The sequence below is a fragment of the Mirounga leonina genome, unplaced genomic scaffold (assembly GCF_011800145.1).
Source record: "Mirounga leonina isolate KUSES-001 unplaced genomic scaffold, KU_Mleo_1.0 Mir_125, whole genome shotgun sequence".
NCBI classification, from domain to species: domain Eukaryota; kingdom Metazoa; phylum Chordata; class Mammalia; order Carnivora; family Phocidae; genus Mirounga; species Mirounga leonina.
This window is the reverse complement of record NW_023270305.1, coordinates 69497722-69515816: the sequence shown is the minus strand read 5'-3', so window position 1 is coordinate 69515816 and position 18095 is coordinate 69497722. Positions and strand designations below refer to the sequence as shown.

The 18095-nt window shown below is 42.1% G+C and overlaps 1 protein-coding gene across 1 annotated transcript in view; it reads right to left on the bottom strand.

Moving 5' to 3' along the window:
- Nucleotides 1-18095, bottom strand: part of VWA3B (von Willebrand factor A domain containing 3B) — a 214933-nt gene that overhangs the window by 164395 nt on the left and 32443 nt on the right. Inside the window, exon 7 of the mRNA XM_035001730.1 lies at nt 14953-15068. Coding sequence (XP_034857621.1) covers nt 14953-15068 — 116 coding nt within the window. The remainder of the gene's footprint in view (nt 1-14952; nt 15069-18095) is intronic.

The window sequence follows — 18095 nt, the reverse complement described above, 5'->3', positions numbered from 1 at the left end:
GGTTTAATTCACTTTAATACATCTTTGAACATTCCAGACTCAGTATTTACTTCCAGGATAAACAGAACTATACAACTCAATATCTTTTCTTTTTCCTAGAAATTATTGTGGGGGGGTAGGGGGGGATGAGAACTAAAAAAGAAAACATAGGGATCCCTGAATGGCTCAGTCGGTTAAGCGTCTGCCTTCAGCTCAGGTCATGATCCCAGAGTCCTGGGATCAAGCCCTGCATCAGGCTCCCTGCTCAGCGGGGAGCCTGCTTCTCCCTCTCCCTCTGCCTGCCACTCCCCCTGCTTGTGCTCTCTCTCTGTCAAATAAATAAAAAAAATATTTTTTAAAAAAGAAAAGAGGGCACCTGGGTGGCTCAGTCGTTAAGCGTCTGCCTTCGGCTCAGGTCACGATCCTAGGGTCCTGGGATCGAGCCCCACATGGGGCTCCCTGCTCAGCGGGAAGCCTGCTACTCCCTACTCCCTCTCTGACTCCCCCTGCTTGTGTTCCTGCTCTCGCTATCTCTCTCTCTGTCAAATAAATAAAATCTTTTAAAACAATAAATAAATAAATAAATAAATAAATAAATAAATAAATAAATAAATAAAAGAAAAAAGAAAAGAAAACACATATGCCTTCTTCTGCCAAATTAGGAGAAAAAAATAACATCCAGAGCAGCTGAGATGGGCAGAAGCTGTGCAGAATAAAGCACAGAGAAAGTGCACCTGGAATGGTCCAGAGAGCTGGGGCAGGTATTAGAAAGTGGGGGGCCCAGCCAAAGTCAAGGACGAGCAACGATGGATACTGGAACCTCAATGACAAGGGCTAGTTGCAAAAGTCTGTCTATTTGGTTTAGAAAGGCAAAAGAGGTAAGGCTTCACAAAGCGTCACCCAGAATAAACTTATTTATAGGAACCTCTCTCTCTCTGGGCAGCAGAGAAGCCAGCCTTTGATGTGTGAAGCACAGACCTCCCCCTACACTACCTCCCTTACCACCTGCCTACAGATACCTATCTTATCTCCCTTCAGTGGTGAATAATAAAAAGGAAGCTAGCACACAGCATCCAAACAAGGATACTATGAGAAAAAAAAAAAAAATCATCAAAACTATCAAGAGATGAGTAATGTTCTCTAAAAATGTTATCAAGGAACACATGAAAATTATGATCAATATTTCACCATGAATTAAAATATATATATGAATCCATCATTTCCGTGAAGGAAGAAAACAAAGCAGAAATACAACTCAAGAGTAAGATGGCAAGAAACAGGAAGAGATGAAATATGAAAACTCAGGAAAGAGGCAAACAAATCATAGAAGATGAAATTGGTAGAAATTCAATGAAGAAAATATACTATGGAACTCATTGTAAGAAACCAGAGAAGGTAAACACAAACAGAAATAAAGTATTTTTAAAATATCAGAGGGATTAAATAAATAAAATTTAAAAATAAAATATTAGAGGGAAAATGATAGATATGATAGTCAATGGAAATCTTTCTTATTTTATACATAAAATGAGCCCTTGAAGAAGAAAACCAGCATGGTGCAAAGGTTAAGAGAATAAACTGAGTCTGAATCTTGGTTCTGTCTGCTATATGAATTTGGAGAAGCTTCTTAACCACTTTGTCTCCATTTTTTCATCACTAAAATGAAGAGGATAATAGTACCTTCTCCACAGAGTTGTTATAAAGATTAAGTGACTTAAAATTTGATAAAAGGCTGGAATAGTACCTGTCACATACCACGAAGCAATGTCTAAGTTTTCCTTAAATTTGAAAATAATAATTCATATTTTAAAATAATAATAAAACAATGGAACAGACAAATATTTAAAGATATAATTCAAGGAAACTTGCCTGAAATAGAAATCTTAGATCTCCATAGGTAAAGGAGAATACCAGGGAATATCAACTACAGCAGTCAACATTGAGATATATCCTAGGACTTAACGGACTTTGGAGCAAAATGGCTGAGTAAGATGTCCCTCAATCGTATCCCCACCAACAACAATTACACATCAATCCACAGACAAAAGTACCTACATGGGAGATTTGGGTTCCAGGCAGGAGACTGTGAAACCCTGGTGCAGTCCAAGACTGAGAAGAACCATTTTGAGAAGGCAGGCCAGCACCAATGTTGCTGACTTGCTGACCATGGTCCTGGATACAGAAACAGAAACAGTTCTGTACCCCTGATGACTCAGCTACAGCCCCATTTGCTTTGGTCCTGTCATCAGCACCATATGCATATGCCAAGGGACCCAGGAGTCATGCAGAATATTAGGCAATAGACATACAGACCTTGGTCCTGACTGTGGACCCTGAAGGAGCCCATGAACTGGCTCTAGTCCCTATTGTCCATGGTGCAGAAGCCCCTGGAGGTAAACCCACCAAACTCAGTCAATAGATTCTAAAAAAAAGCCCTATAACTGGGCTCCAGCCCGTCCCAGAGGTGCATAGTCTTGCTGGCACAAGGACTGTGCAGGATACACTCCAGTCTGCACCCCCAGGGATCCTGAAAGGGCTATCTCCTATACTAGGCCCCTGTGCTCTTCCAGTGGCAGTCTGCAAGAAGGTGTGCCGACACAGGAACCAGGCAGGAGACACTTGTGGCTGGACCCTCTGAGATCCAGAAAGGGCTCTATACTCAGCTCCACACACTTTGTAGCCAGTAGGCCAGCAGCCCTAAGAGTCTAGAGTCCCAGCAGGAGATACTCTAGTCTGAAAGAGCCCTATATTAGGCTCCAGGCCCTCCCAACAGCAGTCATGCTGACACAGGGACCCAGCAGGAGATACTCCCAGTTGTGCCCCAGAGATCCTGAAGGGCCCTGTATCTGGCTCCAACCACATCACAGCTGCAGGCCTGGTAGACCTGCCAGCCCAGAAAACCAGTAGAAGACACTCCCATCTTCACCACAGAAGATCCTGAAAGGGCCCTATACTTGGCTCTCGCTCCTCCACTATGATCTAGGGCTAGTCCTGCCCATCTGGGGACTCATCCAGCGATGAGGCAGCAGCCCTCCCAGAGACCTAGTGGGAGCCACACCTGCCATGCACCTAGTAATAGGTGCATTGTCCAAAGACCCAATTGTGGATCCTGAAGAGGATCCTTGTCCCAGAGCCACCCTACTAAACAAGGTACTGGAGACAGTTCCATTCACCCAGGGACCAGACAGGATCCATATCCACCTGCTAATTGTGGAACCCACCATAGCCCCAGCAACAATCTCATAACTAGCTCTAGCACAGCATGATTGTGATTCTGGAGGTAATTCCATCAGACAGGGAACAGACAGAGGTTTGTACCTTTGGAAACCAGTCAGTCTATAATGACTGGAAGAGGTGTCTGCTTCTGTGAATACAGATACCATTGCAAGGCTACATGGATCATGAAGAATCAGGCAAATATCACACCACCAAAGGAAACTAATAATATTCCAATAACCAACCCCAAGGAAGTGGAGATCTATGAATTATCTGACAAAGAATTCAAAATAGTCATCTTAAAGAAATTCAATGAAATGCATAGGACATAGACAACCAAATGAAATTGGGAAAATAATGCATGAACAAAATGAAAAGTTTAATAAAGAAACAGAACCCATAAAAAAAGAGCCAAAACAGAATTCCCCAAACAGGAACAATAATAGAACTGAAAATTCAAGAGAGCTTCAACAACAGACTTGATCATGCAGAAGAATCATCAAACTCAAAGACAGATCATTTAATATTAACCAGCTAGAGGAAAAGAAAAAAAGAGTAAGAAAGAGTGAAGACAGTCTATGTGAATTATGGGACACCATCAAGCAAATAAACATTCACACCATGGGAGGCCCAGAAGGATAAGAGAAAGGTAAAGAAAAATGATTTTAAAAAATAATAGCTGAAAACTTCCCAAATCTAGGGAGAGACACAGACATCAGGTACACAAAGCTCAAAGAATCCCAGGCAAGATCAACCCAAAGAAAATTACTCTGAGGCATATTATAATAAACATGTAGAAACTCAGAGACAAGGAGGGAATTTTGAAAGCCGCAAGAGAAAAATGACTCATCACATACAAGGGAACCCCATAAAGCTATTAGCAGATTTCTCTGCAGAAACCTTGCAGTCCAGGAGGAAGTGGGATAATATATTCAAAGTGCTGAAGCAAAAAACCACCAACCAAGCATACTATATCCAGGAAAACTGTCCTTCAGAAATTATGGAGAAATAAAGACAATTCTAGACAAACAAAAGCTAAGGAAATTCATCACCACTGGACCTGCCTTGCAGAAATGCTAAAGGGAGTTCAAGTTGAAATGAAAGGACACTAAGTACCAATAAAAAAACATATAAAAGTATGAAACTCACTGGTAAAGGTAAATATTTAATTAAATTCATAATACCCTAATAGTGTAATGGTGGTATATAAATGACTTCTATCTCTAGTATAAAAGTTAAATATTAAAAATAACTACAACTACAGTAATTTGTCATAGATGCACAATATAAAAAGATGTAAAGTATGACATCAATAGCATAAAATGTGGGGCAAGGAGAAGTAAAAGTGTAGAGTTTTTGTATGCAATTGAAGGCAATTTGTTATCAGCTTAAAATAGACTGTGGTATATACAAAATGTTTTATGTAAACCTCATGTAACACTTATATGTCTTACACAAAAGACAAAGGACCACTTTATAATAATCAAATCAAATAATCAAGTCGATAATCAAATAATCACAAAGGAAGATAGTAAGAGAGGAACAAAGGACATTTAAAAACAGAAAACAACAGCAATAGTAAGTCCTTGCCTATCAATAATTATGCTAAACATAAAAGGACTAAATTATTCAATCAAAAGACACAAAGTGGCTGAATAGATTTTTTTTTTTTTTATTTAAAAAAAAAACACAAAATCTAACAACATGCTGTCTATACTCACTTTAGCTTTAAGGACATATATAGGTTGAAAGTGAAGGGATGGGAAAAGACATTCCACGCAAATGGTAACCAAAAGAGAGCAGGAGTGGCTAGACTTCTATCAGATAAAATAGACTTTTAATCAAAATTGGTCACAAGAGACAGAGAAGGTCATTATATAATGATAAAGGAATCAATTCATTGAAAGGATATCACAATTGTAAATATGTATGCACCCAACTGGAGTGCCTAAATATTTAAAGCAAATATTATTAAGAGAATTGAAGGAAGAAACAGACAACAATGCAATCACAGGACTTCAATACCCTGCATTCAGCAATGGATAGATCACTCAGACAGAACATCAATAAGGAAACACTGGATTTGACCTATATCTTGGACCAAATAGACCTAACATAATTATTGATAGGTAAGGACTCACTAACTTACTAATGGGAGAAAAACCAGAAAATTAACAAATGTGTGGAAATTAAACAACACACTCCTGAACAACCAAAGGGTCAAAAAAGAAGTCAAAGGGACACCAAAAAAAAATATCTTGAAAGAAATGAAAATGGAAATACATATCAAAATCTATGGAGTGTAGCAAAAGCTAGTCTAAGAGAGAAGCTGATAGCAATAACACCTACATAAAAAAAATCACAAATGAACAACCTAAATTTACACCTCAAGTAACTAGAAAAAGAAGAACTTAGCCCAAATTTAGCAAAAGTACAAAGATCAGAGCAAAACTAAATGAAATGGAGACCATGAAAACAATAGAAAAGATCAACAAAATGGTTTTTTGAAATGATAAACAAAATTGACAAACCTTTAGCTAAACTAAGACAAAAAGAGAGAATCAATAAATAAAATCAAAACAAAGAAAAGTTACACAACAGAAATACAAAGGATTATAAGAGATTAATATGAACACCAACAAACTGGATAACGGATAAATTCCTAGAAACATACAACCTACCGAAACAGAATCATGAAGAAATAGAAAATCCAAAAAGAGACCAATAATAATAAGTAAGAAGACTAGAATCAGTAATCAAAAATCTCTCAATCCAGAAAAGCCCAGGACCAGATGGTTTCACTGGTGAATTTTACCAAACATTAAAGAATTAATACCAACCCTTCTTAAACACTTCCAAAAAAGTTGAAGAGAAGGGAACACACCAAAATTCATTTTACAAGGCCAGCATTACCCTAATACCAAAGCCATATAAGGACACTACAAAAAAAGAAAACTACAAGGCAATATCTCTGATGAATACAAATGCAAAAATTGTCAACAAATACTACCAAACCAAATTCAACAGCACATTAAGAAGATCATATACCACGAGCAAATAAGATTTTTCCCTGGGATGCAAGGATGGTTCAATACGTGAAAACCAATGTGATACACCACATTAATAGAACAAAGGATAAAAACTTATATATCCTCTCAATAGATGCAGAAAAAGCATTTGACAACTCAAAATCCTTTTATGAAAAATGGCCATGAAATGAACTCTCAACAAATTGGATATATCAGGAACATACCTTAACATTAAAGGACATATACAATAAACCCACAGCTAGCATCAAACACAACAATGAAAAGTTGAAAGCTTTCCCACCAAGATCAGGAAGAAGACAAGAACTCCTGCTCTTACCACTTCCATTCAACAAAGTATTGGAAATCTTAGCCAGACCAATCAGGCAAAAAGAAAAAGAAAGTAAGAAGGAAAGAGAGAGAGAGAAAGAAAGAAAGAGAGAGAGAAAAAAAGAGAGAAAGAAAGAGAGAGAGAGAAAGGAAGAGAGAGAAAGAAAGAGAGAGAAAGGAAGAGAGAGAGGGAGAGAGAGAAAGGAAGGAAGGAAGGAAGGAAGGAAGGAAGGAAGGAAGGAAGGAAGGAAGGAAGGAAGGAAAGAAGAAAGGAAAAAAGAAACAAACAAACAAACAAACAAACAAACAAAAGGGAAACTCATAGAAACAGACAGTAGCATGGTGGTTCCCAGCGGCTTGCTGGGGAAAATGGGGAGGTGTTGATCAAAAGGCACAAACGTCCAGTAATTAGATGAGTAAGTTCTGGGGATCGACTGGGCAGATGGCGACTGAAGTTAACAACACTGTATTATATACTTGAAAGTCGGTAAGAGAGTAAATCTTAAATGTTCTCACCACAAAAAAAAAAGAAATGGTAATTACGTAAAGTGATAGAGGTGTTAACTAATCTTACTATGATAATCATTTGAATACATGTGTATCAAATCATCATATTGTATACCTTAAACTTACACAATGTCATATGTCAATTAAAGCTCAATAAAGCTGGGAATAAAAACAATCATTTGCACAACCTAGCCAAAAGATAAAGTCACTTAGAAAAGAAAAAAAATCAAGCTAGCTTCAGGTCTCTCCTCAGCAGCCTGCAACATGAGAAGACACTGGAGCACAAAGCCATATGACACTCAAAGAGAAAAAAGTGAGCCAAGAGCTTTCTGTCCAGCCAAGCTGTCCTTTAAGCATGAAGATATAGAAAAGAACATTTGAAAACCCTGGGAATATTGTTCTTGTGGTTGATTATTCCTTGAGGAAACTATTAGAACTTCAGCCAAACAAGAGATGCCTTGGAAAACCAAAGCAAATGGACTTGTAAGTGAGAAATGAATCTATTTAATATTAGAAGTAAAACTAGAACAAACATGAGAATAAGCATATCAGAAGAAAATAAAAACTTAGTCTTTAAGTTGCTTACCTAGTGGTAATAACAGCAGGCTAACCAACAGGATAATGACGGTTAGGCAAAACAGCACCCATAATTTATTTACCTATCAACTATGAACCTATCATGTACCTATGACCTATCAACTATGTACCAGGTGCTGTATAAAACACTGTGTGGGAGGTAACCTGGGTGGCTCAGTTGGTTGGGTGTCTGACTCTTGATTTCGGCTCAGGTCATGATCTCAGGATTGTGAGATTGAGCCCCACGTTGGGCTTCATGCTCAGCACAGAGTTGGCTTAATTGGCTTGAGACTCTCTCTCCCTCTTCCCCTCCCCCCTCCTCTCAAATAATTAAATAAATCTTTTTAAAAAAATAAAACACTGTGTGTGGTACATACACACCCACACAATGTACACATACATACGTATACATACATAAACACATATTCACACACACATATATGTATTCCTAACAACCCACAAAGCAAACACCATTATCCTCATTCATCAATAAGAAAGCTAAAGCTCAGATTGGTTAGGTACTTAACCAAGATCACACAGCTAAGTGATAAACCCATACTCAGGTCTGACTCCAAAGCCAGGGCTCTTGATTCTACTGCATTTGAGTTCCTAGAACATAGGGCAGTGCCTTATTCTGCCTCATCATTTAACACAGACAATATAAGAGAATAGTAACAATCTATTATTCCCATTTTGTAGATGAGGAACGGGAGGCAGAAAGGTTAAATACCTTGCCTAAAGTTACACAGCTATTTAAGTGACAGGGCCAGCCAGTGTGGCCGAGAGAGTGCTAGGCAACAGACATATGATGCAAGCCACATACATAATTTCAAATTTTCTAGCAGCCACATTTTAGAAAGTAAAAAGAAATAAGTGAACTTAACTTTATTAATACATTTGCTATCACTCAATATATTCATATTATCATCTCAACATATCTATATTAAAAATTATCTGTTGGGCACCTGGGTGGCTCAGTCGTTAAGCGTCTGCCTTCGGCTCAGGTCATGATCCTGGGGTCCTGGGATCGAGCCCCGCATCGGGCTCCCTGCCCCACGGGAAGCCTGCTTCTCCCTCTCCCACTCCCCCTGCTTGTGTTCCCTCTCTCGCTGTGTCTCTCTCTGTCAAATAAATAAATAAAATCTTAAAAAAATAAAAATAAAAATTATCTGTTATTTTACATTTTTTCCATACTAAATCTTTGAAATCCAGTATATATTTTACACTTACAGCACATATCAATTGGACTCAACACATTTCAAGTGTTCAGTAGTCATAAGTGGCCAGTGGCTTCTTTACTGGATGGAGAAACTCTAGACCTACATGTGCCACCAACTTAATACCACACAAACTCTCCATTTTCCATTCTCCAGCATCTATCCCTGAAGTGTTATTTTACAAAATAAAAAAAAAAAAAGTAAACAGTTATATTATCTCAGTGGTTTCCATCTCTACAGAAAAGCCATCCTAGGGTTAGAGTTTCACCTTTATAGAAGGTCACATTTATGTATGTCAGTGGATCATATTGTGTGACAGTGATCTGTTCTCCTTGTATTTTCTGTTCCCCACCCTCCCTCCATATTCAGGCAGATATCAGGCACATTGCAATCTGCCCCAAAGGAGGCAGGGCAGAAAGACAAAGTAGCCGGCAAGACATTCTGGCTTTTTCTTTTGAAGCCTAAACCTCTAAGAGAGGCCTTAGGATTTACAGAGCAGGTAGCTTTGAAGAAGCAGGAGGGAGAGAGGCGTTGTCCCAGATGAGGAGATTCCCTATAGTTTGGGGGAGAAGAGGAGAGGGTCCCAGGAGAAGATGGGAACTGGCTCCACATCTCTGCAGCACCTTGGGAGGCAGGTGCATGGTGAATCGGGCAGGGTAGGGTGGGGTCCACAGAACACTCCCACATCCCAAGCTCAGCATGGGAGCAGCAGAGAACTGGTTGACCAGGAGTGGCCATAAGAAAAGGATGATGAATATTTATGGAGCAATTTGGGGGAACAGATGTCCAATGACTAGAGCCCCACCTGAAGGGTTTCATAGCACTGCCTAGGACCTACAAACCTTGGGGAAAGCTCAGGAGGAGAACTCTGAGATAAATTGATGTTAATTTCCTGCCAGTCTACTAGGATAGAAGGGCCCTGGAATCAAAAATTAAACTGATTTCGAGAAATCAAAGAATATGACCAACCTTGCTTTTGTGACCAGACATTCATATCTGACATTAGAGGTCTCACTTAAGTGCACAGTGTCCCCCACACAAGCATTACACGCGAGCCAATTCACATCTAGTCAATGGTTGTAACTATTGGAAACTGATGTGCAGAGAAGGTGTGGCCTCACTACAGATGTGGGGAATATCAGTGACCTAAGATAAGACTAAGTTTCAAAGAATACCACAGAATACTTTTAAGTCGTAGTAAGATACAAAGCAATCAGCAGAAAGGCCACTTGGGGTTTGCTTAGACTTATTAGTTTCCCTGACTCCCTGAGAATGCCCAGAAACAGGGATGTGGAAGATAATTTTGAAGAAGGAAGAACTATTTCAGCAGCACCAGCTGAAGCCCTACCAGCCAGGGCAAATGAAGCCTGTCACTGTGGTCAAGTGTAGGCTGCCATGTTTAGAGGATTAGGAAGCTCAAGTCCACAGATTCCTTAAGACCCAGCCATCAACACAAGGAAACCCTGCTACCTGCCTATCTGACTCACACCTTAACCTCTCATCAAAGAGGTGGCCTGGGACACCTGCCAGGAGAATGTGGGGGAAGGTGAAGCCCGGCTCAGGCAAGAACAGTGAAAGTATTGTCCAGTTCTGGAGAGGAATCTTTTCTTAAAAAAAAAAAGCTGAGAGTTCAGGGAAGCTCAAATGCCTCGTTTTATTTTGCTTATGGATGAGATGAATATTTCATGATATACAAAGACCATGAAGAGAACCCATCCTCATTAACTGAGAGGGAAGTCAAGCTGCAGGGGGCTGGGTGGCTCAGAAGAGCTCAAGAAGGTAGCATCACTCCAGTCCCACAGTAATTAGGCTCTGTTGGTACCCCTTCTCCTCTCCAGCAGTTAGTCAAGCCCACAACAAAGAAAGAGGCAAGGACACCTACATGGAGAGAAACACGGAAGAGGAGAGTGATCTATGCCCCACGAATATAAACATGAGCAGGGACCCAGCCAACTCTGGGCAGAAAGCCAAGGGGAAGGATGGCTGTGAGGACGGAAAGCACAGAACTACAGCTTCGGGTAGGCATCACCTGCCAGATTAAATCTCCTGCAATTCCTAAATCTAAACCAAAGATCCTGTTCTCTACAATGAGGAAAGCCCATCCAAGGGTGACAGAGCATGCCTAGATGGGATGGAGCCTGGGCTGGGAGGAAGCGGAATCTCTAAGGCAGGAAGTCATCCCCAGAAGTGAAAGGTAAGAAGTCCACCCAGGGGTCAGGTTCCCACACCCAACTCCTGGGAGCCTAGGGTTATGACCCAGCCAGCCCAATGCTACCAATGTCCTGCAAGCCCAATGCCAGCCAGTGACCTGGCCCCACCCTCTTGTAGGTGACAAACCATTCCTTTCTTAAAACGTGGAGATTTTGCTTCAGGAAATGTGGATGGCTGAGATCATGTCATGACCTTTGCAATATCACTATTGCACCCTACACACACACACACAACACACATGCACATGCACACGCACACACACTTTCCCTTTGTCATTACTCTGTGCTTGCTGGGTTCAGGGGATGTCCACAGCAGGCGAAAAACAGTCTGCACAATTCCCCCTAATGTGTGAGAAAATGGGAATGAGGTAGTGCAAAAAAGATTATGAAATTTTTAACTGATCTATCTTACATACCAGAGTATGTGAAGAGAGATTCCTGCCTCCCCTGGTTTCTGGACCCTTCCCAAACCACCACTAAAAGATGCTGTCCTGTCGGTGACTCATAGGCCACAAGCAGATGCCTTATAAGCAGCCCGAGAAAAGAGAAGGGAGAGGAGCGTCAGGAAGGAGTCCTCAGAAAGGCAATATGCAGAGGGGACAGAAAAACCCAAGCAAAGGCAGTGGGAGAGACATCTTTGAGGGTTCAACTGAGAGTGAACACGTGTTGTTCTAAGGAGGCAGCAAACATTTAGACAGGGCTAGAAAGTAGGGGCCCTATGCAAAAGTGAGGTTACAACATGGGGCAGGACCGAGCAAGCACTACCGTGCTTGATCAATACAAAACTTTAGCAAGAGCTATGAATGCACTCCCCAAATATTTAAATTTAAAATAATGTCATTTCAACATACCTATGTTCAATTCTTTGATATTTTCAACCACTTTTAATAACCCAGAAACAATCATTAAAAATAACAAATTAAAACATGTGTCCAGAGGCATACATTTTTTCCCTTTACCTCAGGCTCCCATACGACTTAACACATCATCTTTGCTGGAGCTTGTCTTTATTTAAAATTGTGACATTTTTGATCACCATGGGTTTTTTGGCATTAATTTTGAACTTTTAAAACACTGCACTGTAATATTATTTAAACAAACACATGAAAAGATGCTCAAAATCACTAATCATTAGGAAAATGCAAATCAAAACCACAATAAGATACCACCAGACACCCATGAGGATGGCAACTAACCAAAACCAAAAAGATAACAAACTAAAAAAAACAGAAAACAACAGATGTTGGAGATGATGTGGAGAAACTGTGCACTGTCAGTGGGGACATAAAACAGAGCAGCCACTGTGGAAAACAAAATGGAGATTCCTCAAAAATTAAAAATAGAATTACCATATATGATCCAGATATTCCACTTTAGGGTATATATTCTAAGAGCAGAAAGCACAGTCTCAAAGAGATATTTGTACACGCATGTTCACAGAGGCACCACGCACAACAGCCAAAAGGAGGAAGCAACCCAGTGTCCACTGATGGATAAATGGACAAACAAAACATGGTCTATACATACAAGAGAGTATTATTCAGTCTTCAAAAGGAAGGAAATTCTGACACACGCTACAACATGGATGAACCTGGAGGACATATGCTAAGTAAAATAAGCCAGACACAAAATGACTTCTATGAGATATTTAAAATAGTCCATTTCAGAGACAGGAAGTAGAATGGTAGATGCCACGAACTGGGGGAGGTGAGAATGGGGGTTTGTTGTTTTAATGGGTACAGAGTTTCAGTTTTGCAGATGAGAAGAGTTCTGGAGATTGGGTGCACAGCAATGTGAATGTATTTAGCTCTACTGAACTATACACTCAAAAACAGTTAAGATAGTATATTTTACTTTATGTACATTTTACTACAGTTTTTAAAACGATTATTTGTCTTGACTAGAGTTTTTCCATATTGGGGTAGTGCACGGGGTAATGGGAAGTCATACTCTGAAAGCCAATTATCTGGAGTCTAGAAAGTCAGTAATAGCAGGAAAAGCAAGAAATCTCTTCTAGTTGCCAGGTCAGTTCTCTGAGCAGTGTCCCTCCAACCATTCAGTCTCTCCTTTCCATGCAACAGGAGGCACCAAGAACTCCTGAGCAGGTGTTCCTGAGTGGGGGGTCCTCCCTCCCCAGCCCGTAGAGGGGCCCGAGCAAACTCATACTGGCAAATGCTTGACCCCAAGGGTGGGAAATGGGGAACGGGACCTGAGCAGGAAGGACTGATCATCTGCCTCTGAGGCCTCAGGTTGGGTTGGAAGCCACACATTTTCCAAACCAGAATAGTCTGTCAAGGATTTCTGGGCAGTTTTTGAGTGGGAGAAATGCAATGTTGGCATTTCTGGGACATCATGATTGATAGAGGAGACAAGATCGTGTATTTAGGATCTGGGCTCTCTCCTCAAATTCAGAACGTGGGATCACTGAAATGGCATTAGAACAGCAGGCCATGCTCTGAGCACTTCAGACTAAGAAAATGGTTTAAACTATAATTTAATTTGTATGAGTCACAGGGTTGGGGAAGATGGTAGATGCTGAAAATGTAGGCTATGCAGCCAGATCGGTTTCCCTCTATAACTAAGTTGCCAAGGAACACATAAGCCAAAACTGAACCCCTTTACAGAAACTGGCATGCTTTGGGAAACCGGTGACACCTCACACTCTTTACCCTGATTCAAACATTGACCACTAGGCTTAATCTCGTACATTACTTTTACTAGGCATGGCATACATCCTGAATTAATTCTTTTTTGTTAGATTAGCATTATTAACCTTGCTTAACAATTGACATTTTTTTAAATTCTCTGGAGATAGCCACTTCGCCATCAGAACAAAGGTATAAGCTACCTAGAGCAGTACCACCGAAGAGCTCTAGCAGAACCTCTCCCCTGCTCGCTTGGGGGCACTAAGAATCTGAATCCACAAAGTGTGTTATCAGGGACAGGCTTTGTGACTCAAACTCCTGCCTGGTCTCCTGACCCCCTAGCCCCTTAATGCAACTGCCTCCTCCTCAGGCCCCATGCTCTTCTCCCGGGAGCCTCTGTAGCACCATCATGTGAACAGAGGAACCTGTTAAGCAGATGTATCCTGTAGCTTCTTCGCTTCTCGCAAAGAGTAGTTCTTGCCTTACACTGAAGCTAGAGGTCTCTGTCAATAACAAAATGAGTAGGAGGGTGGAGGTCGGGATGGGCTCTCTCAGACCTCTAGCTGGGTCACACCGCAGCATCTCACACTCGAACACGAGCTTCCTTCCCTGCTTTCCTCAGCAGGATTCACTCGGTATCTTTGGCACTTTGCAATTTCATCAGCCCCAAAGAAACTCCCACCTCTTGGTTTTCTGAGTAACCTTCCAGCACTGTTTTTTCTGAACCTACTCCTCACTGATTTGGTGACCTCATTTTCTATGCCTGTGAAACTCTCTGATCATACTCTCTGATAAAAAGGGGAAGTTCACTCTGCCTCCACAGAGGTTCCTGTGGGGCCGGGGCTCTGGCCCTCCCAAGAGGCAGGTCAATCCGCTGTCTGCCGTCACTGACAGGTGGGACAGCAGAAAACCCACAAGATGTGTTGGCATCCTGGCTACAGCATCCCCTAACCTGGGCAGCAGAGCAGTTCTGCCTTCCCAGGAACTGAGTCCAGCACTGAAACATTCGGGCCACATCTCCAGAAGGTTCTCAAGTTCGTTCAACGCACATAACTTAGGCCACTTCCCTGGGTGGTAATAAACTTATGCCTGTTGCTAGGCTGACAGATTCAGCAGTAATATCATGAACTGCCCCTGGACCATATAAATAATGAAAAAGATTCCATTAGTCCCTAACTAGTGCTTTATTTCCTAAAGTTACAGAAAATCACACTGTGTTGTTGTGTGTTTTTTGGATCCCAGGTACCTGGAGGGCGTTTTCCTTTCAGTTTCCTTAAATTCCAAGTAATTACACTGTCACCATCCTTTACGGCAAGTGGGGGAAACTCCACACACTCTGTTCTCTCCGCAAATGCATGGAATCTGAAACAGCAAGAGATTTGCAACATTAGGCTAGTAATGCTATTTGTGCATGTCTACTCATTCTCCCAACACCGTGAATTTACTCTGCTGTGGTGCCGAGCATCTTAGATGTTTCACGGCTATTCCCTGTACCTGGTCAGTTCTGCCAAAACAAAAGACAGGGAGGCAAAACAGAAGAGCGAACTGTGAATGTTGTTGGGATTTTAACGCATGACTCTTCTCTTCTCTTAGAGGGTAATTAACCCAACCAAATGGTATGTATTGACCCTGAAAAAATGATACCCTCTGCTTTATATTTATCCTTCTGTTCCCAGGGTTCAATCATGTCAAAAGAGTGTTGACAAGCCAACAGTCTAATGAGGCCTCAACAGTGCCCACGGCCCTGTGGGTTCAGTGTTGAAAGCTGGTGACAACAGGCACCATTGGCTCATCTGCCAATTGCCGACGGGCTTCAGTCAACTTTAACTCGGCAAATATGCACTTCCCCAGAAACTAAGCGGAAACCCTAATGAAAAGAATTCTTGTGTGGACAAGTTTTTAGGGCCTGACTCCTCAAAATGTGATCCGAGGGGCAGCAGCAGCACCTGGGAGCTGCTTAGGAATGCACATTCCTGGGCCCTACCTGGAGCTGCTGAGTCAGAATAAGCACTTGAACAAGATCCCTGGGGGATTCAAGAAGCACTGGTGTGGTCTACAAAATGAGGGGCTAAGCACACCCTTGACAATCTGGAATCCAAAAAGTCAATGATAGCAGGAAATTTCTTTCAGATTAACAGATCATCTCTGGGTAATGCTCTTCTGACCCCTTAAGAGTTCCACCTTTGCCTGTTTCTCAGCACGAAGAGAATCTTGAAGCAGGGGCTGGGATGGACAGATGGATGCACGGATGGTAGGAGAGGTGTGGGGGCTTTACCTGGGCCATGGAAAGCCTGGGTCCTATTTCTAGAGGGTTTCAGGTGAGACTAAAACAATGACAATGGCAATCCACAAGCCAGCCTTGTCCCAACAGCCCTCTTGAGGCCAATGGACCCTTAACCTGGCCATGCCTGCCTCCCACAGGTGCTTCCACTAGAGCAGACCTGTGATCTCCTTACAAAGCGGAGGGGGGATGGCTGAGGTTTGTCCTGCCAGGTCCCACACCCTGAGTGCCAAGGCCTTTGGTGCCCAGGACTTTCTACTCTCTGATCTGTTCTCCAGATTAGAAAAGAGAACAGGGCAGACACTCCCTCTGGCTAACACAACCTCATTTATGCAGAAAGCAAAACATGCTTTGCAGGTTGGTGGCTCTGTTCAGACACAGACTCAGGCACGGGGGAACCAAGAATCCAGCCTCCCTGCAAGCTGAGCTCAGGGCACGCCCTTTAGAGTTCCATAATGACTGCACTTCAGCTGAGGCTCACCAGCGAAGGGTGTGCGGAGGCCAACCAAGAGACTTGGGGATCTGGCAGGGGTGGAGCAGGCAGGAGCCCCACCGGTTGTGGGTTGGGCTCACTTGCAAGGGCCAGAGCAGGGACAGAAAAGCATGTCTACAAATCGTCCTCTCCAGGAAAACTCACATTCAATGGTACATGGCCTAAAAATCAAGAGCTGAACTGCAGCTTCTCCCATTTTAAATTACTCCCTAACCTCTCACCTGCCCAGAGAAAGTGCCCCACGTGAATCAAGCAGAGGACCAGCAAGACAGGGAGTCCTGCCAGTTGCCTTCTACTCTCTCCACTAGCAAAAGTGGGACAGTGAGCCCCTCTGTATTTGGGGGGATTTAGGAACCCAGAATTGAAGCCAAACACCTAATGTTAAAAGATTTCAAAGTTTTAATGGTAGCCAGAGCAGTGGTCTTCAGAATCACCAGGGATCCTGTTAAGTATGAGTATTCTTGGCCCTCCCGTAACACCCAAAAATCAGGATCTCTGGGGCTGTGGCCAAGATATCTGCATTTTAATCAAACTCCCTAGGCAGCTCTTATGCAAAGTGAGTGATTAAATTCCTGTTCCCAGGATCCCCTCTATTATGTAGAATCAGGCTGTAAGGTGAAGCCCTGGACCTCTGAATTATTAACAAGCTCCCCAGGCAAATGTGATGAGCAATCAAATTTGGGAACACATGCTCAAGGGCAGTAATTGTACCCATTTCAGACAGGCTAACTGAGGCAAGAACTCAGTCATTCTCCTTATAAACGCATAAGTAGCTGATCTCTCTCCACAAGGGACCTAAACCTATCCACACAGACAAGGGGATGGGTATGTTTTTAAAATGTAGATTCAGTTATTTTTCAGCTATGATGAGGCCACCAGATCAGTATAACTACCACTGAAAATATAGTTTGCTACTCACAGTTCCTGCTATAGACTGTATTGTGGCCCCACCCCCCAAATTCATATGTTGAAGCCTTAACCCCCCAATGTAACCATATTTGACCGTATTTGGAGATAGAGCCTTTAGGAGGTAATTAAGGTTAAACGAGGTCATAAGGCTAGGGCCCTGATCCAACAGAATTAGTACTTTTTTTTTTTTAGATTTATTTTAGAGAGAGAGAAAGAGCATGTGCACAAGCAAAGAGAGGGGCAGAGAGAGAGGGAGAGAATCTCAAGCAGTCAAGCAGACTCCCTGCTGAGCGCAGAGCCCCATGGGGCAGCTTGATCTCTCCACCCTAAGATCATGACCTGAGCAGAAATCAAGAGTCAGACGCTTAACCAACTGAGCTACCCAGGCACCCCAGGATTAGTATCTTTTTAAGAAGATATACCAGAGAACTTACAGGCATGTTTGTGCTTTCTCTCTCTCTCTCTCTCTCTCTCTCTCCCCCTTCATCCTTCCTTCCCTCTGTCCCATGAGAGGATATAGTTAAGAAGGCAGCCTGGAAGAGAGTACTCACCAGAAATCTGCCAGCACCTTGATCTTGGGCTTCCTAGCCTCCAGAAGTGTGAGAAATAAATTTCTATTGTTTAAGCCATCCAGTCTGTGGTATCTGGCGACCCAAACTAACTACTAATACAGTTCTCAAGAGGAGGGGGCACACCCCATCACACC